This window comes from Sardina pilchardus, chromosome 14 (genome assembly GCF_963854185.1).
Source record: "Sardina pilchardus chromosome 14, fSarPil1.1, whole genome shotgun sequence".
Taxonomy (NCBI): domain Eukaryota; kingdom Metazoa; phylum Chordata; class Actinopteri; order Clupeiformes; family Clupeidae; genus Sardina; species Sardina pilchardus.
Genome location: NC_085007.1, coordinates 21,060,400 through 21,087,214, shown reverse-complemented (window position 1 = coordinate 21,087,214; position 26,815 = coordinate 21,060,400). Strand labels below are relative to the sequence as shown.

At 45.2% G+C, this 26,815-nt stretch overlaps 1 protein-coding gene across 2 annotated transcripts in view; it reads right to left on the bottom strand.

Moving 5' to 3' along the window:
• Window positions 1–23,476, bottom strand: part of atp2a2b (ATPase sarcoplasmic/endoplasmic reticulum Ca2+ transporting 2b) — a 38,629-nt gene extending 15,153 nt beyond the window's left edge. The window contains exons 1-8 of one of the 2 annotated variants that reach the window (XM_062553807.1): window positions 23,236–23,476; window positions 22,743–22,954; window positions 21,933–21,950; window positions 21,669–21,751; window positions 17,790–17,894; window positions 12,513–12,651; window positions 2,757–2,837; window positions 43–128 (exon numbers count right to left, since the gene is read on the bottom strand). In XM_062553807.1, coding sequence (XP_062409791.1) covers window positions 43–128; window positions 2,757–2,837; window positions 12,513–12,651; window positions 17,790–17,894; window positions 21,669–21,751; window positions 21,933–21,950; window positions 22,743–22,860 — 630 coding nt within the window. In that variant the 5' untranslated portion in view covers window positions 22,861–22,954; window positions 23,236–23,476. The remainder of the gene's footprint in view (window positions 1–42; window positions 129–2,756; window positions 2,838–12,512; window positions 12,652–17,789; window positions 17,895–21,668; window positions 21,752–21,932; window positions 21,951–22,742; window positions 22,955–23,235) is intronic. The other variant, XM_062553808.1, reaches the window with a different exon arrangement.
• Window positions 23,477–26,815: the final 3,339 nt, after the last annotated feature.

The window sequence follows — 26,815 nt, the reverse complement described above, 5'->3', positions numbered from 1 at the left end:
AGGACAAAGATGAAAGGGGGGGAAGGTAGACTTCAGACTCACAGAGAAGAGCATGTTCTTCTTGTCCTGGTTGACTGCGCGGGGGTCAGGCACAGGGTCGGTGTGCTTTATGACCGAAACAGACTCTCCTGAAAGAGAAACGGGGAAACAAAAAAAATTAAAGTTAAAAAAAAAGAAAAAGAAAAAAGAGGTAGGCGTACTGATGATTTAAACAGGCGTCTTACGCAACATTAAGATTCCTTTTATCTCATCACCAGTGAACTCCAGCGTCATTTTATGTAAGAAGCAACTGACACAGTGTCACACTCTGAAACACAAGCCGACGGTTTCATTTGCATTTGTGGAAAACAAGAAGTCTGGTGTTCAGAATGGAGCACTCATATGAATACATAAATTCATCAATGAACTTGGACCGTGAACAACATTTCAGTCATAAAGATTGGATGGAGAACAATTAATTAGCAGGCCAGAACATTTGAAGTTAATTAAATAAAAACCCATCAACAGTAACCAACTATTGATTTTGTTCCACATACCATTAACTGATACTGACAAGAAGCATGGCCAAACTAATGCCATAAAAGGCTCTCAGTAAATAGTCAGATCAGCAGCAGTAATGTGTTCAAACCAAATTAAGTGAGTGTGAGCATCACAGCTTTCTAAGTCAAGGATCAAACTCAAAAGAATTAACTACTCACAGTCTAAAATATAGTTGGAGCGGGTATCAATATAGACCGTTTATACTGATCTTTACCTTATTTAATTTAATTGGTCCAACAAAATTGACTGTCTCAACTGAATTTAGCGCAGACAGAATGTAAATTTGCCTAAAATTGCCACCTTTGAGTCAAGCTAAGAACACAGAGTGTACACAGAGCCACCAATTATTCTGTAGCACAATTAAAATGTTACCCATCCAGCTACCTCCCCAGTTAGCCTGCTGCCACCCACAGAAGGAAAACAGTTTATCCACTAATGGCCATGACATGGTTATGCCAACTTCACATATACCAACACAAAACCATAAAAGTGAAATATTAGAAAAGCAATAACTTTCCCCGCGCCTACACTTTTATGGAGTCCATTCGGATGGTCTCTGGGGGCTAGCGGGACAAACTGTTTGTGAAACATGTCTGGCCCCTCTCACTCACAACGTGTAGACAGAAGAGATTAGGCCGACAATACATCATGCCATGTGACGTGAGCAAGAGGGCAAATGGCCCATTTTGTCAGTTATGTAGGTTAGGTTGCACTTCACAGCTGGAGAAAGCTGTATTTGCATCAATATGGAGACAAAACACGCATGGGCCTTCATAGCCTAGGCACATTTTTATGCAATGATTGTTGTCTGTGGCAAAAAAAAAAAGGAAAAAAGACACAAGTCCTAAGTTGACACTTTGTCCTACTTGGGTCACGTGTGCTAAAAATAGAACGATGGAATTCCTTGACGGGTTGATCATTAAACTGAAAACATCCAGCCTTATAACTTATGATGAGAGCAGAGGGGGGATCAGACGAGCAGTTCTAATCCTGTGAACAGTCACCCTGCAGCAGCAGACAGTTTGCTTCAGCATGCTGGCCTGCAAAACATTGCTGCTGTCTGGTTCATGAAGTGAGATTAGGCCAGAAGGCATATCAGTTTGGAACGGTCTGAGCCGCCCTACACGAAATCAGCAGGAGGGGCTGACAAGAGAGCGAGGAAGGAAGAAAGAGAACGCACCAACTGCCATAATTCCCCCAGAATGCTACCAATTAAGGCATTGAGGCAGGACCCTGCTATCTGGCCTCCCTCCCTCTCTTCCCTTCCCTTCTCCTCTCGTCTCCATCTCTCTGGTTCTCTCTTCCTCTCTCTCTCTCTCTTTCTCTGTGCTGTTCTTTTTTCCACCTCTCTCTAAACGGTTCAACATGGCTGACCTCTCGCCGAAGCACAGGTCAGTGAGCAGCGGCGGGCGGCAGCAGCAAGCGGCGAGAAGCACCCAGGATGACGAGTGCCGCAGGCCGACTCAAGGGCAGATTCATGAGGTGCCTCTGCTCTGGCCCACTGGGCCCCATGCTTACAGAGACACGATCCGACAGGAGTGGACAAAACAAGATCTCTGCGCACATAACCTGGGAGGGCTTCCTTAGACATTACTACTGAGGTCAAGTACTCACAAAAAAAGCCAAAGGGGTTTTTTGTTACCAGTTTGAAGCAAAATACTTGTGAGTTCAGGTCCAACATCACTTTATTGTGGGGGAAACACAGCTTTTAAAGCAAAACAAACAAAACACTAAAGAAACATGCTAACATGCTAAAGAGTTAGAAAAGAGGATAAACATCCTTCTCTTCTCTGTGTGTGCAATAACACCATTAGCCTAGTTTAGCATAATTCACTGGAAGTGGGTTAGAACAGCTAGCCTATAGCTAAAACAGATCTCTTAGGACTTTTGCATGTCTTATACAGTACAATATTTAATTACTGCAATGGGGTTATATCGAGCATGCGGCGCTCAAGAATGATTCTCTAGTCAAGATGCAGATGGTTGTTTTACACACTCGAGCTCATTCTGCATGCACAGTGAGGCCTTGTGGTCGGGCATCCGACAACACGTTGCCCTTTTCCATTCATAAGGAAAAAGTCCCCGCTCTAGCCTCGAGCCCAGCGCCAGCTGAACAGCCTCCATTATTTACGAGAGAGAGTGTCCAGCGACTACACAAGCAAACAAACACACAAACAAACAAAAAAAAAACAGAGACAAACAAAGCCATTTCTCACCTGTCAGAATGGACTGGTCCACCCGCAGCGTGGTGGACTTGATTGAAGTGAGGCGGATGTCGGCAGGAACTTTGTCACCCACTGCAGGAAACGGAGACAGAGAAGCATGGATAAGCAAACAGAACAGACGCTGCACATTTGTCCTTTCCCCCCCCCCCTCTCTCTTCTCATTTACTGGTTTTGAATCAGTTGGTTATACACAGCCAAGGGCAACACCATCATGTGAAAATGATTGACGTCACTCCCTCGATGATAGCAATCAAGTGGAGAACGTTCTTACTTGGCCCAATCATCTCTGCAAATATTTATGCTTTGTTTGGGGTCGAGGGAATTCATATGATAACATTAATTTAAAGTCAATAATGACAGCAGACCAAATAACCCCAAACTGTTCCGAAACGATGGCGCCATCTAACAGCCAAACCAATCGCGTTCATCTGATTCGTTGATTGTTTGAAAAAACAAGGGCTTCCTCAATAACGCAATTACAAACTCTCTAAAAATATAAAGTTTTGCTTCATCATACTTTAATCTAGATCAGTTCTCTCTCAAGGCCAGATCGGTCTCCTTTGAGCCACCGTGGGGGGGAGGGGGGGGTCGTTTTCGCCTAACAACACCGGTCGCCCCGATTCTGGCTGCCGCAGGAAAAGTGTCCATCACAAGCAGCCTCCCAACAGCCCCCTCATGGCACCTCAGCCTAACAGCTGAGGCCCTGCACACCAGGCACTGCCGTTTCCTGCACATTACAAGTGAGAAAAGCACTCTACAGCAGGTCCATTTCAGGGTCGACCACTTGACACGACACTTCTTTCCGAAGGTTTAAAACTGCCACGCGAAAACTAAGGGCAAGACAACGGTTGTTCACATGCTAAAGGATAACTACAATTTCTAGTCCTGGCCTACACAGAAAAAATAGTCTTTTGAGATATATTTACAGTGCTATCTGGGGTCCTGAAGTCTGTTGTGTGGTGCTGTGTTGTGCGGACATTATTGGCATTACTACGATTTTGCTAAATTAATTTGACATTTTATTGCTTGAGAGGATAACCCCTTGAGATGAAGCATCTCGTTATCGAGGGGGTCCTCGAGAGATAACATAGGAAAGTCTTTTGAAGGAATACAAAGAAGTGAAAGATCTTAGAGATCCTGGCAGGCTATTCCAGTCTGAAGGAAGGAGCTTTACATTTAAAGGTACGTCTACCACTCTCTTTGGAGATGTTTGGCACAGTGAAAGAGGGATAATCAGTGTCTCGATCTGTAGCTGGGTCTATGTGGAGTTAAGCATTCCTTCAGGTAAGACAAAGAAATCGGTGTACACACAGTTAAAAAATAACCTGATTCCTGTGATACTGGGTTCTTATTCTGCAAGTTGCTTCAGACAAAAGTGTCTGACAAATATTACAACCCTACCATAACCATATAAAATGCAATTATCACATAATCAGAGGCCATCAACAACCTGGTATAGTATTGTAGTTACACTGTAACAAGAGTAATCATATAAAGTACAGCCCATTCACTGCCTTTGTATCACAATTTACTACCCATAACAATGTTCTTGAAATTTCTTACTTCAACAAAATCTTCCATGGGTAATAAACAAAATAAACCATAAATTATGTGAACATTAATGAGGATGTGAAAAAAAAAAAAAAACCTCTTCAAGACACATTTTCCACCAACAGCAGAGACCATAATTGAAAGATGTCCTTTTGGTATTTTGAATTTGAATTACACATACAATGTTTCCCTATTCAGGTGGAGGAAGCCATTTGTTTCAGAGCTGTATAACAACTGTCAATTCAAAACAGTAACGGCGTACATCACGTCATAAGTGGAATTCATGGTGCAATTCAAATAGGACCAAAAAATAATCTCTCAGCCCATTTACAATCATTTGGGTTTATTCCCCCGAGAAGTAAAGTCTAAGGACGGAAATCAGAAAAGCAGGACTTTTACTTCTTCAGGCCCTCTGTCATGAATTATTGAAGTGCACCTCTATAGACCCTGGAATAACAACATAAGAAAAGAGAACTAGGCCTAGTAAACGATGAGTCACCATGAACAACCAACAGTGTTCTGCTGTTGTCCCTGTTCATTTGATGGGGAAAATGAACTATTGACTGGATTTCATACACACAGGTGATGACTAATACGCTGCCCCATCGTCACTCTTATCTATGCTGGGGGGAAACAGATTAGGATCTACTGAAGCCTGAACGCAGAACGACCCATTGTACCATCGTTGTCTTACTTGTAGCTATTTGCGTGGTAAGACATCCAAAAAGGTCTTTTTTTTTGCAAACAGCCCATGCTCAAGAGAGGAATGTGATGCATTAACCTGCAAAATGTTCCATTACACTCCATTCTGAGGGCCAGAAATAGAGCGCTCTTCATTCTTTCCACAAACAGAGTGGGCTGCAGGGATTGCCAGAGAAATAAATGCAAATGTAAACACCTCGTCGTCTCCCTTTCAACCAAACCGCTGGAATCAATGAGAGGAAAGACAGATAACAACCATTTAAGCCCTGCCGTTTTATTGGTCAGAGGCTTCAGACGGGGGGAGTTCAGATCCCCCCCCCATTTCCTTTCTTCCTCTGTCCATCATTATTGGCTTATTAAAAAAAAAACAAAAAAAAACAGATGAGGTTAAATATTAGCTTTTGAAGACTGTACATACATCACCCCCTTAAACAAGACTGAATTTCCACTCATAAAAAAGCAGGGAATGCTGGTGCAGTTCTTCTAGATGGAACGACACATAACATGCATGAATTCATAACACTGCCAGGAAGAGTGGAACTGGAAAGAACTGAGAGATTAGCCTGTTATCATAATAAACTTTAAACGGCGCAACGGGAATAAGAGGTGTAACAGCTGCAACCTCATCCGCACCTGTCGCGGACAGGAACCCCTATGCATTATGTAAAACATTAGCGCCAAATCAACATGCGCACGCCATGGCTGGCTCGCTGCAGTTTAAGGGGACAGCTGCCATTGGCCTGTGTCAGCCTGACCTTCCAGTTTGATACCCCTGATGCTACAGAACACTGCACACCCACAATGTGCCCAAGTGGGCATGTAAAGCCCAGGTCAGCTCCTGTTGGCACACCAAAGAACCGTGAACCTTTTTTTCTCTCTCTCTCTCTCTCTCTCTCAATTTCTTTGAACCAATTTATAAAAATACACTGTCAAAATAACCCCCAACCCACCGAAGTATGGAATATGGAACATGTGTGCGATATATAGTCGTTGCTCTCAAATAAGGGGGTCAGATATAGTTGGCTAGCCTATATTTATCAGACCAGGAGAGCTGATCTCCTTGAAGGAGAACTCTCCTTGAAAGAGACAGGAAAGAAGGTCACCTTGCTTGCACCACAGCCTGGGTAACTAAACTAAAGCCACACATGAAGATAAAAAATTTCTTTCTCGGCTGCCCTTGGAATACCCCACACACTACAGGATTTCCAGTCGCAAATATTGAACATGTTAATATTCATGATTATCGGCGCTGAACGTTTTCCGAGGCAATAATCGGGAGAATTTTAACTCAACACACCTCACACTACAAGAAAATCTCATAAGATAATCTGAAGAGCTTAAGATAATCGGCCGTTTTCTGTCTTTGGTCAGAAGGGGGGAAATCGGGGCAAAATCAGCCTTTATGTGTCCTTAACAGGGGCTTGATCCACTGGTGCGGACTCATGTTGAGCAGCGCCTCTGCCCAGGTTTGAAGCCGTGGCCTGTCTTCTGTCGGTAGCTGGGGGGGTGGGGATATGCAGGAAAGGCTGCACCTTATCTCTGTAATGTTGATGAAATTGGGATGCACTTCCTCTTGAGCCAGTTTTTCTTTTTTTTTTCCCTTCCAGTAATACACATACGCACTCACACCAAACTCCCTTAACTGACTTTCTTGTGTCTCCTCATCTCTTAGCCTCTCTCCGTGCCTCTTCCCATCTCGAGTGTGGATGTGAGGAGACAGTCGAGACCATGTGCTGATGTGTTAAGCAGGCTCGATTAGTGGCAGCTGACTTTGGGCTCTCGAGGCTGTCCGGCTGGAGCTTTAAATAGCGACTGGTTTCTCAGTAACAACATAAGCCTTCCAGGTGCAGCTCCTCCTCAGCTCAAAGGGCCGCACATCGAATGTCTCCCCGCAAATCGCCCCATCCAAGAGTCAATGAGCAGACCCTTCGACTATTATCAGATGAAACAAGAGTGTAAAAGCCTCAAGCAAAGGAGGTCTACTTAAGGACAGGGTGTTTACACACAGTGTCATTAACAACTGTTAATAAGAGTACAGTAGAGTACTCCAAAGCCTTTGAAAAAACAGGCTGCTAATGTGGGCTCTCTTACGAAAATACACAGCTGCAACATTAGATTGGATAATTGCTTGCTACTTGAAGGGATTCAAATGAACAAATAAATACTCTCAGGAACAAGGGAATAGGATGTGCTGACTAATCTGTAACAAAACATGAACAGCCTGGTAAGTGACACCAACTACATATCCAATACAGAAAGGAGGGTCTACATTAGGGAATTTTTAACATCCCGGGCGCTAGACCTTTAACTTTTCCACTGTTCCTGGAAGTCGCGCCACTTCCTGTTGCCCGAGACACGCAAGAGGCCACAGGAGGAGTGTTTGTGTTCCAAAGGCTCACCCCAGCCTCGGGCCCGGCCGACCCGCACGTAGGCCCCTCTTCCTGGGACTGAGGGATTTGCACAATTTCCCCTGAGAGGGCAGCTTTCTGAAGAACTTGCCCTGGTGTCGAGAGAGAGAGACGGCAGCAAGTGACCTTGCAGCACCCCCGAGGCCAATGGGGACTAGACGCGCACACACACACGTTGGGAGTCCAAATGCGAGCGTTGTCTGCAGTGGGACTAGACGCACACAAACGTTGGAGTTCAAACATGACTGGTGCCTGGAGCTGCTACACAGAGACCTGGGTCTGCTCCCAGCAGGGTGAGGCAGCAAGTCCCAGGCCTCGCCTTCCCTCCCCTCACTCCTCTTCTTCTTTCAAGACACGAAAAATGAGAAAATTGCCACCTTCTGGCATGATGAGATTATCCGTCTCCTCCGATCTGGAAAGCCTCTAAAAATGAATGTTCCCATTCTCAAGCCTAGTCTATGAGAACACACTCCATTTCCTCTTCCTCTCTACTCTAGCTGACTGACTCACAGTTGTGGTTGAAGCCACAGAGTTGCGGTAATAGAGTGAACTGGTGGAGTTTCCGTCAACGTTACAGCGGGTTATGCAAAACGGAAGCGAAGGCTGAACTAGGGGGGAGAAACAGAGTCCGTATGTTTGACAAGCATGAGGGGTCAAGGTGAGGCAAAACGGTAACCAGAGTCTCTCTCGTCAAAAGGCAGATCAACAGAGAGGAAATCAAAGCGCTGCCCGTTTGTTTGCTTGATACAACTGAAGAACGCACAGACTGAAAATCTCAAAATCAGTTGGGAGTCCTGGGAAGGTAAATACAAAAGTGTGTAGAGGAAATTAACAAGAGATGCAAAGTTGTGACTGGTAGACATAAAAAATTAATGACATAATGAAAAAAACACACAACTAGACAAAAAAAGAACAAAGAACGGCGTAAGCAGAACACCACCACCAAAAATAAATAAATGAATAAATAAATAAATAAATATCAAAGTCAATGTCAGAGACAACTAACAATGCTTTCATGAAGAGGCCTTGAGTAACCCTGGCGACGAGTGCACTCTGGTGCACTCCCTTCCATCTGTGCACTGGGGCCGGGAGAGCGAGCGGAGCGCGCGTGTGACTGACATCTCCTCAGCACCCTCGAGCCCACACTCAGCTGGGTCAGGGGACGGCCAGCCAGGCAGCCAGCCAGCCAGCCAGCCATGGCAGCAGGTGCTGAAGGCAGGCGACTAATGTTTCTGGCACTTCTCGCTGCTGACGTTTAAGGTCAAGCCCTTGCTGATGGGCTTAGCGTCAGCACCGTCCGCTTTTTACCTCCTTCACCACCAAACACCCAGACGCACCCCACCCCCCTCCAGGCTCGAGGGGAATTGGTCTGCACTTTGCCAACCATTCTGTTTCGTCTCTGTCTTGCCTGTCACGTCACTCCACTCCACTCTCCCCTCTCTCCACCTTCACCACTCCCCCAGGGTTACTGCAGCAGTGCTGGGGAGTCTGAAGGTCGGAGCCCTGCACAGTCTCCAAGGGACGCACATGGCAGAGGTTGCCGTCAACAATCACACAGCTCTCGCACTGCAGCAACTTACGTCACACTACCCCAGAGAACAGAGGGGTGGCAACAGATTCATGTGGGGCTCAAATAATGAAATCGTTTTCAGTGTTGAACATTCCATCATGTCGGAATAAATTAGATCCAACGCCTATGCTAAAATGTGCACATGCAATGCTGAATTGCTTTAAAGCACGTATTGATTGAAAGGCGGCACCGGCGGTCGCCTCATCAGTATTCCGATCACATGTGCATCTATGTCGTCATGTTGCCATGACAGAGAGCAGTTCACAGGTCCAAGTATTCTATTTGTACTCAAAATCACCACTGTGAGCTCTATTTTTCTGTACCTCTTTGTAATGAGAACCCACCAATTCAATTGGTAGAAGCTCTCTTACAAGATATAGAACGAACAATACATATTTGAACCACGTCTCAATATACACTGACAATCAAAAATGGAGTGGGAAATTTCAGTTCAATTTCATTGTCTACGATGTTGGCAGGAGTGGAAGAGGATGGGAGCGATCTCTAGTAAAATAGTGCAAAGAAGATGTAACAGGAGCAGTAAATTGTGTGGGAGCTTTACCAGCGTTAGTGTCCTTTAAAATGCATGTGTGTGTTTGTATGAGTGAAAGAGTATGTGTAGGAGGCTAGGTAGGTGTCTTCTTAAGAAGTGTTTGCCCTACAAGGTCATTCTGCTTTTTGTATGTGTGAGTGTGAGCGTGTGTATGCGAATGAGTCAGAGGAATGGAGACGTGGAGAGATGTACAAACAGAGCGAGGGGGAGAGAACACAAGGTGCTGTGTGAGCTATGGACGGACATCTTTTCACTCATATTCACTCAGAAGTACAGCTTAAGCGGGGGGAGGGGGATGGGGGGGGGGCAATGAGTGGTCCAGTGACTCATCTTTTACTCTTGAAGGAATCAAGCAAGCAACAAGCTAGTCAGTCTCTGGAAGGAATGGATCTGTCTGAAAAAGTCGCACTGCTGCAGATCCCACAGGCAAGAGAGAGGAGAGAGTCAGTGAGAGGGGGAAAGAGGGAGGGAGAGGGAGAAGGAGAGAGGGAGAGGGGGGGAGAGAGAGAGAGAGAGAGAGACACAGCCAAAAGAGCAGGACAGAGAGACAGAGTGCAGCGGCTCCCTGTAGACTAAACTCAGCGTTTCAGGACACCGATGCTTCCTGTGCTGTGCTGTGCTGTGCTGTGCTGTCATAGGGGAGCTGCAGGGACCCAGTCTCCATCACTCTCCAGAACAGAGCATCTGCGGCGGGTCAGAGGGCTTGGGCTGGGGGACCAAACATCTGAGGCCACTAAGTGTGTTTGTGTTTAAGTGTGTATGTGTCTTAAGTGTTTGTTCCATCTACGGAAAGCCTGTAGTTTCCGTAGGAAAAAAAAAAATCCTCTTAAGAATTCATCCCAAAAGCATAACAGACCTTTCGCTTCTCCATCCCTTTTCCTGTTCACCACCCCCTACTCTCCCCAGCTACTCAACTCCCATCTCTAGCTGACGGCTTGAGACGTCTACTGGGTTAAAAATTAGTCTGCCGCTTCAAGGGGCTCCTGGGACCGGATACATCTATCTATCTATCTCCCTCCTCTTCCTGATCCTCCTTCCACTGCTTGTCCTTCACATGTCCGGTTTGTCCTTCAGACAAGGAGAAGGCGGCAAAAAAGCCTCTCCCCTTCTCCTCCTCTGTCTCCAGCGCACACAGCCGGCAGCAGTCAATGCCTCACACGGAGGAGGGTAGGGGAGGAGAGGCTGTGACGCAAGAAAGGGTCTAGCAAATAGGAAACCAGGCTGAGAGAGAGAGAGAGAGAGAGAGAGAGAGAGAGAGAATGAGGAAGAGGGAGAGAGAGAATGAGGGAGAGATAGAGAGAATAAGAAATAGAGGGAGACAGAAATGGAAAGGCGAGAGAGGACCAATTATTGGATGGAGACTTGAAAAACGCCAAGAAATGGAAGCCCGAGGGGACGAACTTGTTTTCATTCTCAGCCTCCATCTCTCCTGCCTCCACAAGAATGCCTCGACATCCTGCTTTCTGTTCTCTATTCATGCCCCACAGATCACTCATCCATCAGTGCATCAGCACACAGACACACACCCACGCGGGGTATTGTGTGTGTAAAAACTCAATCCTGAGTGACCTGGACCAGCTGTGTGTTAGTGTGCAGTGTGTGTGTGTGTGAGTGTGTGTGTGTTTGTGTCTGTCTGTCTCCAGAGTGTGTTATATAAGCAGCTGCCTCACCTGGGTGCTACTAATGCAGGGATTAGGAGGAGACGGGGTGGGAGATGAGATAGAGTCTGCTCTGTAATGCTGACGGATGAGAACATACCGAGACACACACACACACACACACACCTGGGATCGGGCTCACCACAGCCCTAAGCCTCTATCCACATCCACAGACACACACACACACACACACACACAAAGGTCATGATGATGCAAAACGTACGGTGATGCAACTCTTATCCTCGATCGCTCGCTCCTAGAACAAACCCAGCCACATTCTTCACAGAATCAAGGAGTAAGACCAGTGATCACCAAACCGAGCCTTGAGGACCAGAACAGGGTGTACTGCATATGTGGCAGAAAAGATACTTTAATATCGGTGGCATCCTCAGACTACACGGTGTGGGATTTAACTTCAAAGGGAAATATGCTGAATAAGATCACTTTAAGAGAGGGGGAGTTAATGAATAATTAGTCTTTCTTATCAACTCTCAGTTAGCTGCAGCAAATTCAATAATCCTAAATGTGGGGGATACTTCAGAATGTTTTCGTTATGAGAGGGGCTAACTGCATTTATGAATTACCACAGGTTACGGCTATTAAGTATGATGCACTTCAAACATCTGCTCTGATTGTACAAGTGGCTCTGGGATTACATTTGGAGGGGGAAAAAAAAAAGAAAAAACAGGGCACAGCAACAGTGTCAGAGTGACTAAGAACTGCTTTGATGTGAAACCTGTTCGTCTGCAGCTTAGCTGAGACACCTAAATCCCTCCCGTTCCCCGAAATACCTGCTCCCACCACACACACGTGCACACACACACGCGCACACACACCAGAGCAGACATGGGGTATAAACACACTTGAGATGCATTAGGCTCGCTGTAGTGTAAACCTGCAGAGAGTGAGGGAAACCAGTGCAGGCGTCAGTTCTGAGGCACTGGGGGATTGGCTGCCTGGGGCTGCATTGCGAGGCATTTATGTCAGATACCTGAGAGGGAGCGGTTCTGGCGCTGGCCAGCCTCCGAGTCACTTCCAGAGGCTGTGTAAGGGCCAGGGGGGCACCTCATCATGACACAGACAAGAGATGACTGATATCTAAATACAAGATGGGTTCCACTTGTTGTGTCAAAAGCAGCAGCAACAATGGCTGAGGTTTTTCTTTGATTAGATATGGACGTTAACATTCCTTCTGTCCTGAACCCAGATGTCACAACCTGCTCATAGCAAACCCACAATTTAAAAAAAGGGAGTGTAACTGTGTGAGTATGTGTGTGTGTGTGTGAGTAAGAGATAGTTTCTTACCAGCCACCTCCACAATGTCTCCGGGGACAATGTCTCTGGCCTTGATGCGCTGCACACTCTTGCGATCCTGCCGGTACACCTTCCCCATCTCCGGCTCGTACTCTTTGAGGGCCTCAATGGCATTCTCTGCATTTCTCTCCTGCAGAAAAAGATGGGGGAACGTTAAAACCTCAGCCCACACTTTCAATTAGCACCTCATAAAAACCAATTAAAATAAAAAATACATAAAAAAATGTATGGAGAAGTATCCGACTGTGTATTATATTTAATCAAAAAGCGCAAGGCATTTTATCACAACATTTTGAGCATTCGAGCAGCCAATTTAGATGGAATGGGGCCCAACACAGAATGCCGAAAATGTCATCACCACAATCAAATCTTTGAAATCAAGAGACAGAAATACTTCTTAAATGTAATAACCTGGCCTTAAAAGAGAAAAACATGACCGCAACAAAACTCGTAGATGCCACCAAAATAGGCCAAAAACAAGCTAATCAGAACCAGACCCGTGATGTTGTCAGTGATGCTTTGCAGGCACGACTGCGGATGAGAAACTGGGAAGCGCATTGTTGTACTAGATTTGCCAAACCAAACAAACAGCAAAAAATAGCCCTCCCTTTACCCTGATGGGGTTAGTGTGCGTGTGTGTGTGTGTATATATATGTGTGAGTGTGTAAGTGAGTGTTGGTGTGTGTGCGCGTGTGTGTGTAACTGAGAATCTGTTTGTTACCACAATGCATTCCCCCGTGTTCCAGCCAGCCTGGGAACGCATGCTCATAAAAGCCCAAAGGTCAGAGCATGGCATCAGATATGACGCCATTCAATCTGGCCTGGCCTCCCTCCCTCCCTTCCAAACCTCCATTTTGGAGTTCCTGGAGCTGAATGACCTTTCCACGACCTTTCCTGGTCGAGTGGGATGGTTCCCATGGGACACTGGGCAGTGAGAGCCCCCTCCGGTTTACGTTTTGGCAAAAGACTTCATACAGTCTTGCTTTTCAAAGAGCTGGTAACTTGAATGAATGAAGATCACCTACTTGGTCTGAAGCACCATAATGGAACCATTAAGGCACAATATGGGAAGTGTGCTTTGGACAGTGAAGGGTTAAATAAGCCGTTAAGCCAAAAACACCACCTTGAGTAACAAGCAGAAGTGAAACTACTGTCTCAATACAGTCCCACAATGACACAGAGAAAACAAAAATCTATAGAAAAGGGAAAAACTCCTCTAGGTACCGCAAAACATAGTCAGCACTATGAGTTCGGGTCTAGGCCTAAACCTTTTGTAAAGCCCACAATACAGCAACAGGATATAGTAACCTCTTTGTGCCGCTAGTTTTCACCATCGGCTGTTATATGGAGGTGAAGGGAAGTGGCACCAGCAGCGGTGACCGTAACATTTGGCAAACAGACTGCGGTCAATGATTCCCACTTACACAACAAAGGAAGAGCAAATAAATACAAATAGAGCGGAGGACTCTACATGGAGCTGTGCCACTGGGATCCTCTGCGGCAGGGGCAGCAGCAAGCCAAGAGTCCCATTCAGAAGCATCTTCAAAAAAACAAAACAAAACAAAAAAAAACAGAAAAGAAGAGGAAGGAGAAAGCCCTCTCCATTTGGGCCGTACCCAGAATCACACACACACACACACACACACACACACACACACAGTACTAATAATAGACTTAACTCATTTTTCAATTCGCCAGTGCCAAAACAGTTGGGCCACAGCACACTGAGGAAATGATGAAAGATGACATAAAAAGTGATCGTAATGACCAACTCTGGCCGGCCTGCCGTCTTCGTGCGCAAAATGTTTCAGCATTTCATAACGATCAGCTTGAGCGCTCAGCCATTGCTTAAGGCACATGGTACTGTGCTGTTTTAGACTTAAGAATATACGAATACTCTAATCAAAACAAAGACAGCTATGTGGCTCCCGATAACAAAGGAGCAAATGAACAGCTCCATGGGGACCAAGTTATAGCTTTGGCCATACACACACAAACACATGGGCATGCCAAGGTCTTAAAACAAGCGCACACACAATTTGTCTTCTCCAACAGAAGGCCAGCACCACCTTTGGGTGCCTCCACCTGATCTGGTTGCCCAGAGACTGACCAGGAGATTTAATGAGTGAGTTTACAGGGTCCTAAATCTCTTCACGAGCCTGTCCGGGCGCTTGGTGCTGCTGCTGTTACTGGATGGGGGATGGGACCCTGATGTTACCAGAGCCCGAGATTTATAATGCCCCCCATGTCCACCTCAGGCCAGCCTGACTGCCCCTACTGTAAAGTGCGGAGGCAGGAACCATCAATTCGGCATTACAGACTCCCGGAGAAAACCAAGAGAGGGAAACCCTTTGCTTTCATGCCAGGAGCGCTACACCAAGCATACCAAAACGGGAGCGCTAAAACCTTTTCATTCTAAACCTAATGAGGTCCTTGCTTAAAGCAACAGCAAGCAGCCACACACATTTGGAGGCACGGTTATAGTCAAATACTTTTGCCATTCTCCTCAAAATATATCTTGATGGTATAGTCAGGTGAAGAACAGATACATCACCACTAACCTCCTCAGCTATACACTGTAGGGTGCAGGTTGGAACCACCACACAAAGGCTTTCACAGCACATCTAAAGCAATATCGCCAAGACACCAGTTAGCATGCTAGCAAGCCTGTCAACTGTGCTGTTGTTGGTATTAAGCGTTTTTGCATTCCTCTTTAGCCAGTGGGCTGGCTTTAGACCAAGTTCTCTACTGCTGCTGTAAGACTGCAAGGCTCACAAAATTTGTAGGCTTCACAAGTGCCCAACGGGCCTAACGGAGAGCCTAGGCTGTCTTCACAAAAGCTTCAAGCGAGAGTACATCAGCACATTTAGGTGCTTCAGTCATGGAAGGAGGGCACCTACCTAGTCCCTTGGCTGTTCTATAATTCTGTTTCATATAAAAGCCTTGCAACTAGCCCACGTGAAAACCAATTTTGTTCACTCTTCCAACAGAATTGGTCTTGAATGTGTTATGGCTCTACCATGCACTGCTTTCTTTTTCAGCGATGGATGGTTGAGTCTCATAATAGCAATCAATATAATCAGACAGAGACAAATGTGCGTATTAGTAACAAGAAATGTAGGTATAAAAGCAGTGGCAGAGCCTTGGTCGAACCAGGTTTTCTGTTAAGACAAGTTTCAGTGGACGTCCGTGTTTTAAAAACCCTGGCCTTCTACCACCATCAAGACTGTACATTGTGGGTTGTGATGGATTTGCTCTTGAGCGTCTGCAACTAAGCCAAATAACCTCCCTGCCACACTTTAGGAAAACACTGGAGATTGTTCCTCCTTATGCAGAACACAGTGTCTCTATTACATCGGCCACTGCATGCATTCATCTCGAGGAAAAGAAACGAGAAAACAACAAAATTGGTGTTGCTTAAATACCTGCCGCTAATCGAGTTTTCCTACAGGTTTCCCAGACATTTAAGTGAGTTTTGCCTTCAAGGTCTTTATCAGGAGCACGAGTATTGGTATCACACCGAGTGCTCTGTAGAACAAAAGCTGAAATGATGCAAAAAACAAAAAAATAAGAGCATCACCACCACTGCATGTGAGCAAGACACGAAAGTGTGTTTGGAAAGGAAGCCGCTCATTTGGGAGTCACTCCCAGGCCTCTCAGGGTGTCCCGCTTTATGGATGTGGACCAAACCTAAAATAAGACCACAGCTCAGAAACTGGGCCATGGGTTTGAGGGCTTCCGTGACAGAGGAGGGAAATAGGCTCTCATTTCCACTGAGGTCTCTCTCTCTCTGTGTGTGTGTGTGTGTGTGTGTGTGTGTGTGTGTGTGTGTGTGTGTGTGTGTGTGTGTGTGTGACAGGGTAGTCTACTGGGTCGGCTCGTCTATTTGAAAGTGTGAGGTTTTAATCTTACAAAAAAAGTTAGCAAAATGCTCAACTACAACAAAGACGGTGAGGAGCCCTGCAGTGTTCGTACAGATTTGGATTTTGTTTCTAAAGCCAGAATTAACTTGCTTTTAGGCCCAGGAAGAGATGGCATTCCAACTATTGGGAAAGATATGCAACATAAAAATTTGCTCAGGAATCCGTGCGCATGAAGATGCAGGCCAGCTCCAGTCTACAGAAATGCCGTCTGAAATCAGACCTACTGCTCAACCAAGTCATACTTACGGGCCAAATTCATTAAACTATCGATTAGAGAGCATTTCGTAACCCACGGCTGATGGACTATCATTTGCCATCATTCGCCACTTGAGCAAAACACAGTCATACGGTGTTGCACAGTGCTGAAAACAGTAACAGAGATACAGGAGGTGCCCCAGATGAATCATTAACTATAAAACAAATCACATGAAATTAAAGACCGGAAGTGAACATATGCCTTGGAGGAGGAGGGGGCCAAAACAAATGACTCATGTGAGAGAAAAGCCAAAGTCTGACAGACATTTCAGAAAGAGCAGAAAGTCTATTTAAAGCCTACAAGGGAGCTTTCACAGCGTTAATGGTGATAAGCCATGGGGCTCGGAGTTCTCACAGTCCCTCATCTCCAGGCGACTCTGTGGCCTGACGTGTTTAGATTGGAAACAGCTGTGCGACCAACCCTGCACCCCACTCCGCCCCCTAACAAGAGGAGTCCACATCTAAACTCATGTGGGCACACAAGCACTGCAAACATAAGCCACGGCGGAGGGGGGCCGAGCGCAGCAGCGATGGCAGCTCGGCTCAGGATGCATCACTGATGCGGGAACTCGTCCCCGGACAAGGCCCGAGTCGGCATTACACAACCCCGGCTCAATGCCGTCACTGACAGCTCCGCTGTGATTCACCGGGCAGAACAAAACGCCTGCTTTACAACACTGGCCTTGGTCCAAAGCATGCACATAAGAGGCTATGAAGCTAAATGCCAGCATTCGTCTGCTTGTAATTCGCAGAGTGCCCCAACCCCCCCATACATACCCCTGACTTGACTAAGCCTGGATAGCACAGATCACGTCTCTAGCATCCAATTAATTAAAGGTGAGTGGGGGTAAGAGGCAGACAGAAAGAGTGTGTGTGTGAGTGTGTGTGTGTGTGTGTGTGTGTGTGTGTGTGTGTACAATCCTGCAAGTAATGGTTCCTGGTATCCAGGTGCTTTCAACCACCATTTATATGCAGGGTCTTATGCAATAATTTGCACACACTGTTAAGCAAAACTGACAAGGCACACCATCCACACATCAACATGCCCACAGGTGTGAGTGTGCAGGTGGGTGGGAAACATTACACTCACCTGCCACACACCAACAATGGCGTTGGCGATGAGGATGAGCAGAATGACGAATGGCTCCACGTAGGCCGTGATGGTCTCCTCACCCTCCTCGAACATGGCCAGCACCTACATGGGCAAAAACACACATCATTGTTATTCACATTTCGTTCGTTCTCTGAACGTGCCTGACCATGGTTGGCCATTTATATACACCCCCACCCCAAAAACCCACACACAGACCACAACCAAGCCCTTGAAAGGAAGCTGAAAGAGCATGCACGAAAAGGCAGGCCAGTTATGGCGTGCCACACTACCGGTAATCTATCCAGCAACAAAATAGAAAGAACATTTTTCTGTTAAGAAAAGAGCAGGGATCATAAACGACATTAGGCAAAATGGCAAAAAAATAAAAGAAAGAAAAATACTGCGCTTTATTTTAGACTTCCATTTCAAGGAAGATTCTTTCCAAAATGTGCCTTCTTGCAACATGGACGAGCAAACCTCTGATCAACTGTTAAATAAAAAATATCTACATCAACCAAAGACCTCAGGGGAAGAAGAAAAGAAAAAAAAAAGTGTGGGGGAGTAATGACTTTGCAGTTTGGTTATTTTGTTGCCGGCGCATATCGCACGCAGCCAGTGCAGAATGGATATCAAAGACCCCTAACAAGGCTCTCTATCTGGCACTTTGTAACCAGAGCCTGAGCTGACCCCCTCCGTGGCTGGAGCAGTGTGACGCCTGTCGCCAGCTCACTGTGCCCTGGCTGCCACGACCCAACCCCCCCCTCCCAGGACGGCCCTGTCAGCAGGCTTAACGAGGCCGCGGCATGTTTAATTCATGCCCGCCTGCTGCCAGCACCAAAAGGGACAGGAAGGGCACGCATCAGGTGGGTACGGCCGTGGCCAAATTATGGGCTGCAGGACACGGTGTGTGTGTGTGCTGGCAGCTCCTCCAGCTGAAGCTAGAGGTCGACTTTACACCATACTAAACTGAGACAACTCGGGGGGGAAACGTATTCCTAACGCTACAAAAGCAAAGCATCTACCGAGCATCAAAGCCGTCCAATTTCACACGTTTCCGCACCGACATTTTCATTGGACACAGTGCTTACTGCAATGGGGACACTGAGACACAGACAAAGAAGTATGATCATAAGATCTGATCCCGCTGCGAGACCCGTAAAACAAGCCTCTTAAGAGCTTGGACTTCAGGCAGCTGTGTGGCCCACTGAGGTTGACCTAATTTCTGCCCGTGGGCAACTTCAACTTCAAACTGTGCCAATTTGGATTCGGCCATTGTAGGAGAAAGGGGAAAAAAAAGAAGAAAAAAAAAAACTGAGGAGATGGGTGTACACTACCCTAAAGAGTAACCAATCGAGTCTATGACATAACCACGAAGAACAGTGCCCTCTTCTCAGTGCCTAACATTCAGCAGAGACTGTTAAAATTAACATTCAATGCATATCCTCAGCCCTCCCAATCTGTTCCGCATCACGCAAATGAGCCACTAATTTTGCATTCTCCGTAGGACTCCAGAGAGGGTTCATTTCCATACAGTCTCTTTCCTCTCTCCCCTCCCTTTGCTTCTGCACCATCAGTTGATCCAGGACAGCAAGAAAAAAAAAAGGGGGGGTTACACAACGACCGGCCGCATCCTTCTGATGAAATTACGCGGCCGTGTTACCTCATCTACCACCAGAGAGCAAATGGTTCTCCCGGGGACAACCAATGTACACATTGTCATGAGATTACATGGGGACAAATAAATAAATAAATAAATAAATGAGTGAAATCCCTCTGCAACAGCTATTCACCTGAGAGAACTTTGTTTTTATTTTAAGCCTGACTGATGAGACATGATGCAAGGATGATTCAACAGCTATTATCGATCATGTACTTGGCCTGTGACCAACTGCTGCGTCGATGGGCAGATATCCTGACAACACTTATCTGGACTGAGTCACAACTGTGAAGATTCAATGAGAAAAAAATTATGCCAGGACACTTGATATTGACTATTAAAAACCGCAACAACAGTTTTCCGGTGTTTTCATGAATAATTTTCATACGTCAGGGAGCGTTCTTCTTTGAAGAAAAATGTACCTTAACCTATAACGAGTGAATAATTCTGTAATACAATTCTTTGGGTTTATTTCACCAACTCTTGGTCTGAAAATTCTCAAGATTAAATACTATTCTCATTTTCTGTGCTCCCTTCTGACAATCTTATCCTTTGAGACACAATCTGGGCCAACTCTTGAAATGTGTCACACAGAACTCTCCTCCTACTGCTCTGTGTAACCTACTTTCAAAGAGCATCCAATCAAATCGGACACAAGCCTTTAAAAAATTAGACCTAAGGGATCTGTCTGCTCGTTCAAAAAAAAAAGATACTAAAGAGAGAGCATGAAACCAAGAGCGATTGCTAACCTGTCACTGAAATCTTGAACCTTATTTTCAGATAAAGGTCTGGTGTCAATCCAAAATATTAAGTGTATCCTTGATTTTATGAAGGTACTAATCTTATGAATGCAGAGTGTGCAGGCGCTTTAAGTGGGGTGATGGTTGGCAAACTGTAAAGCGCTGACTTAAGACAACACAGACCCTTGGGGAGTGTACTGAACAGCAAACCAGTCAACATGACAGGCAGAAAGAACACCCATCGTCTCTTTATGAGCAGCCATGGTTAGTGTGTGTGTTTGTCTGAGACTTGGTGTGTGTGTGTGTGTGTGCGTGTGCGCTTGTGCTAGTTTGAGGAAGAGGACGATTGTGTGTGTGCTTGGCTGAGTTAGTGAGACATGCATGTATCAACAGCCTCATTCAAAGCCTTGAAAAAGCCAACATCGCGTTTGAGTATGTAGGAGTGAACGTGTGTGTGTGTGTGTGACCATCAATGGCAAGTCGGTGATCCAGAGACTGGATTCCAGGCCATTACCGCCATAGCCCCAGTCCAATCTGTGGCAATATACTTGCCAAGGAGAGGGGACAAGAGTCTAGTTATAACAACCCATTAGTGGAGTCCTTATTTATACCTTCCCACTTTCGCTCTCCCTCTCTAAGCCCCAGACACGCTCCTGTGCGCGGTGTTTGCCTTGTAAACACATGCGTCACCAACAGTCACCATGCTGCTGGCTGATACATCTAACAGAGCAGCAGAATGGTGCGAAGGGGGTTGGTGGGATGATTTGCAGATCAGCACTGTTGAGGACAGCTGGGAAAGGAACAGGGTCGAGCACAGGGACCACGCGCGCACCTGCTCACCAGCGACTCGCAGTAACTGGAGCCTCATCAGCGGCATCCTTGCCATTCTGTGCGGGCAACACTCTCTAAACAGCCTGTCAACACGATGTGCTCGTTGCCATTCCTTCAGAGTAATTTCAGACCACACATGCATTGGTGGCTCACGCCAAGTCCTGCAGTGGGAAAGCCATTACTCTGCCCCCACTAATGCACTTCAAATGTGGCTAATCACTTTTATTCTTAACACATTTTGTGGACCAGATCTTGGTATCTGGTTCTCAAATATTAGGCTAGAATCAATTACCAAGACTATACCAGTTAAAAGACCACCTTTCTGCTTTTGGACACAAAGCTTACCAGGGGGGGAAAAACAACTATTAGGCAACATCAACAGTCTTCTACAAGTGATGAACCAAAAACTCTTTCATCCAGTAGAGTAAGTGTTAGAACATACCTGCCTGTCAAATGCTCTAATTTGTTAACTTATTAAACAGTCCCCAAGACAATGCAAATGTACAGCAGCGACTCCATCACTTTCTTACAGATTCCAACTATTATAGTCACCCTGTTAAGGCCTACATCAACCTAACCACACATCACGATGACCTCCAGGTGGCACAACAACCACATCTGTGAAGAAAGTTCAGTGTCTATACTTACAAAGGATATGCAGGCTGCTAGAAGCAAAATCCTCACTAGAAGGTCTTCAAACTGCTCTATGACAAGCTCCCACAGAGATTTCCCTGGAAAACATCATAAGAACGTGTTAAGGCAAAACAAACAAAAAAAGTAATATAACGTATGAAATATGATGTTATATAATTAAATACATATTGATAAATATATATATATATATATATATATATATATATATATATAAATTTAAAAACCTTATCGGTAAATAAAAGATAAACTACACACTACCTTCCTCAGCAGGCAGTTCTGCAGAGCATCCAGAGGTCATCACATAAATAGGAAAATACAGAAATGTTATTGGCACAGGAAACATTTGAATATCACAAAAACGGTGCTGTGTCTGTGACACTGGTGACCGTGACGGTGTGTGAACTTCAAACTAACTTTAGTAGGACATTATTTAAAAATGTCAATTTGGGCGAAATTAACCTACATTGAACCTCCATATGTATTCGTTCGAGAACTTTCCTAAGTTGTGTGGTGCTTAGAGGGAACTACACTCACACAACTGTAAATTCCACCCATTCATTAACTTACACCAGCAGTAAAATTAGACATTTCAAGGCTGAATCAAAACTGGGGGCGACTGTCAGTCACAAAGCTTTATCTCAAACACCCTTCCATTTAGAACGGCGATATGCAAATTATTATTCCGCAAGAATAAGAGCCGGGCTGATTTACAAAGGCCGACTGAGAAACAGGATCTGGTGTAAGTATGGGCTAGTGATCATTGCACCGTAGCTGAGCTCGACCGAGCTCGACCCACGAGGGCGCATGCTACGCCATCGTGACGTCAGCAATTTCGTTTCTCTTGTCTTTCCTCCAAAGAACGCCGGTAGTCGAACACGACGTTGTTCATGGTGGTTAAGCTAGGCCTTGCAACTCTGTGGTGTAAATTAACGTTGGTTAAGGCTACATTAGAAGTAACCCTACTGGCAAAATAGTTGCAAAGGGGTACAGGACATCAATGCGATACATTATATGGAAAGTGATCAGCCAAGTTAACGTTAGTTCAGAAAATGTTAAGAAATCACTTACCGTTAGGTCCATATTTCTCTTTCTGCTTCTTCACTTGCTCCAAACTGAGACCCGTGCTTTCAATTACATTGAAGTTACTATAAACTTCCTCCACTGTCTTCGTGTGAGCGTTCTCCATAGTGGATGGCCGCTTGATGACAGTAGTTTTTCACTGAATCAATCCCTGCCGCCTCCTCGAGCGAACCCCTACCAACAAAATCTTGTCAAAATATCTGCGACAAAAATCAAAGGAAGAAAGTCGCAATACGTTGGCCAGGGGTTAAGAATATAGAAATTACGTACAACTCTTAACCAGTCGGACTACTTCTGATCATCTAACGTTATCTAATTGCGAAACCATGCTAGCTAATGGTTAGCTCACTAGCTAACACTGGCTACAGCTAACGTTAACGTAAAACGGAGTCGGCACACTCGTTACACAAAAGAACGTGGAGAGCTAATTACCACAAAAAGAGAGAGTAAATTTATCTGTATATCTGTCGTTTCCGAGCACCTTGTGAGTAACTGGTTTAGTCGGTTGTTGGCTTCCCTCGTCCTTGTTCAATTTCTAAAAACAAAATATGAGGTGGCGAATGCTCCGGTTCCTGTCGTATCTTCAGCTCATTCCTTGAGTTGCAGTTGGAAGGAGCCGGGACGCACTATCACCATCAGCACCAATCGCGTTTCTCTTCTGTCCCTCTCGACTGATCCGCATGCACTGTTCGGTGTCCGCATGTGGAATGCGCTCATTGGCTGGACCAACTCCGGAAATCCCGTTTCTTCCCAAGTCGGTTTCTCAGTTTGAACGAATCAGCTGACCCTTCGTATTCATACAACTATGTTAGCTTAGCCTTTGAGTATTCCTTGAAATATAGTTGCTAACTTGTGTCAAACTAATAAATAAGGGCAAGACAGGCTTCTGAATATCACATTACATCAGTCAGGAACTTGTACTTACAATTTGAATCCAAGAGATGGGGCATTTAGGAAATGCAAACCCACGGAACGCATACTTCGACAATGTAACACTCTTCGCATGTGGGAACAGCGTGTGGATACATTTTCTCCGTTTAATGCCTCGTCAGTTACTTTGGCAGTGCTGCTGGAACAACCATAGACTGTAAATGGGAACAACACCTCCAATGTGTGATGTGTTAACACTTCGATAATGAAACCTAAAGTTGGGGCATGTGACCCTTCACCTCAGTGCTGACTTAACACGCTGGCGGACAGAAGTATGCTATTTAGGTTTGTCTAAAGACACCAGCGAAAGAAATGCAATAATTTGACTATCGGTGTAAATCGAGTAGGTTGTCCTTCCTCCTAAAATAAGATCATAATCTGTTTAGCAGTCAAGAAGACATCTTTTTTGTTTGTTTAGAGGAAGCACTGTGCTATTAGGCTTCACCCATAGAGCCCATGCTGGCATAGGGCCTACTACAGCCTGTTCTAGTTTTGTTGTCAGCTTTATCCATTGCCTTTAACTCATGAAGTCCCCATGTGATACAATATAGTGTGTGTGTGTGTGTGTGTGTGTGCGCGGGTGAGTGAGTGTGAGAGAGAGTGAGAGTGTGCACATGTGTATCCATCTGTACACTAGTGTTTCCCAACCTTTTTCCCTTGAAGACCCCCTTGCCTGTGTCTAATACAAGCCAGGGTCCCCTACCCAAACTATACCCGCATACACACACAAGACATTGTTGTATTCAACAATCAGGGTCCAGGGAATTACCATTGCCTAGCCTAGCCTGACCTAAGGTTGCTTACGCAAGTTCAGAGGTGAGATAATTAATAGCTTGATTAAATATGATTTCATTTGGATTATACAGAGTTTTGATTATCCAACTGGGTGTGTCGATTGGAATTTTATACATTAAATGTGCGCAAATATTATTTTGGTAAACTCACAACCTAAGCCAAGGCAACATTGTGCGGAACTCCTGCAGTCTCTGGCGGCCCCTTTTGGGGTCCCCGGACCCCAGGTTGGGAACCACTGCACTAGCATATGACTGTGTCATTATCCAATGAGGAAAACATTTACATTGAGATAGACATGGAAAACTGACTGGCTATTTCAATGAAGTACACATGTAGATTCTGTAAGTAAATAGCTCCTGTAAGCATCATCACACGAGCCCATCGATAACGTTGGACTGATAAGAAAACTGGATTATTTTAAGGGTGGACTGTGAATAATATGGCCTGGGTGTTCCCATGCTGCCTTGCATGCAATTTCATTCACATCTGGAAACTACCGCCCTAATTTTTGCCTGAGATAGGGGACCAATTACAGAACAGGGGGGAAAGCAAGACGATGATGAGCTCAGAGCGGTAGATAATACAGAGTGGCGACACTCCCATAGACCTCCATAGGAAAAAACGGCAGCGCTTTTTCCAGGCTATTTCCTCGTTATGGGACTTTTAGAACTATTTACAGCCAATATCTTGGTCAGTAGTCAATGAGTTAATTGATTACACCTTCCAGCATCCAGAAGTACATCCTCATCAACTCTCTCTTTCTATGGCTCTGGATGAGCTATGCACAGACGCATTTGATAGACATCCAATGAATGGATTTTTTTTCAAATAGGCCTACGAGAAAACTAACGTTTGGTTGCCAGACCACGTCTCATTTGAGAAGTGGTAGGCGCTAGCCAGGCTATCTTAAATAGGGCATTTATAACAATCGTCATGCACAATGTTGTTGCTCTTTATCACATCAATGTGTGACCTTGGGGGGTCCACTTTGGGATTTCCATACTACAATATCAGTGTAAAACATTGTGATTAGTAACACATTCCTTATCAGGTTCCCTCTCAACAACAACCTCAGTATTGGATTCATGGGTTTCATCAGGTCCCCTTTCACAGGTGTATAAAATCAAGTACATGCAGACTGCATGGTGCTTGATTAATACACCTGTGGAAAGGGACCTGATAAAACCCATGAATCAAATATGTCATGGAGATATGGGACCAGGCCTCAACCTCTTAATTGATCTTAATTGTCTAGATGGTCCCAAAATTGACCTTAATCAACACATAACAAATAGGCCTATACATTGACAAACAACACCACTAACAAAAAAACGAACGGCCTTTTTCATATAATTTTATTTGACCCGAGTTCCTGTATTATAGTGCCTATTCTAATGGCTAAACGTCTTTGCCACGTTAGCCATTTCATCATGATCTGTGACTCTGGGCCCCTCTAATCTGTCAAAGTACCATTTTTGTCTGTAACAGACATAAAGCCTTATAGAGCTCACAGAGCACAGATATGGATTTCAGCATTTCTTCATGTCCATAGCCTATTATTTTTGGAGCTGCTTGTGCTTGATTTGTGGTATGTGGTTTCATTGTCACTATCGTCACTACCTGTATGGGCTGTTTCATTCACTAAAAGCAGATAGGGCCTATAAAGATGAAGATTAATTCAACCTTCTGGCACAGAATTTCCACTTGGGACAAAAGCATTGTCCTGATAAGCGTACGTAGGCCTATTCAAATTCATGATCGAAGGCTGAACTGTTCTGATAACCTCGATTTTTGCTCTTGACTGTGTGCCAATAATGGTGTGAGGTTAAAAAACAAGGCGATATAGTGAACGATACAAAACGGGGATAAACAACCAACATGCCCGTGACACCTAGCGGAAATAACTACACAAGACCATCATGAAAGGGTTGCTGCGGAAACTTCTGTCAGCATACTGTAAATGACCTTCCTTTGCATCTGCAGATGACGTTGAATTCAGGATGGACTAATAATTGTGCTCTGTGCTCCACCTAGCGGTGATCATTGTAGGCTGTCATGTTGGGACATGGTGGTAAGGCCTATGGTATTTTGAATGCACAAAAGCCTCATACAGTTTAAATACTTAAAATGAAGACGCAACAAAAAGTAAAGCATGAACAGAAAGACAACGAGATGAGGACACTGCACAACAGATCAGTTGATTAGCCTACTGTTATTTTCTTGTGTCTACTATTAGTACTGCACAGGACGTGTGGGAAGGTAAATTATAGTATTCCTACTTGTGCACTTGGCGGCGGAAACCATGGCTGTGCATGTGACACTATAGATTACATGTT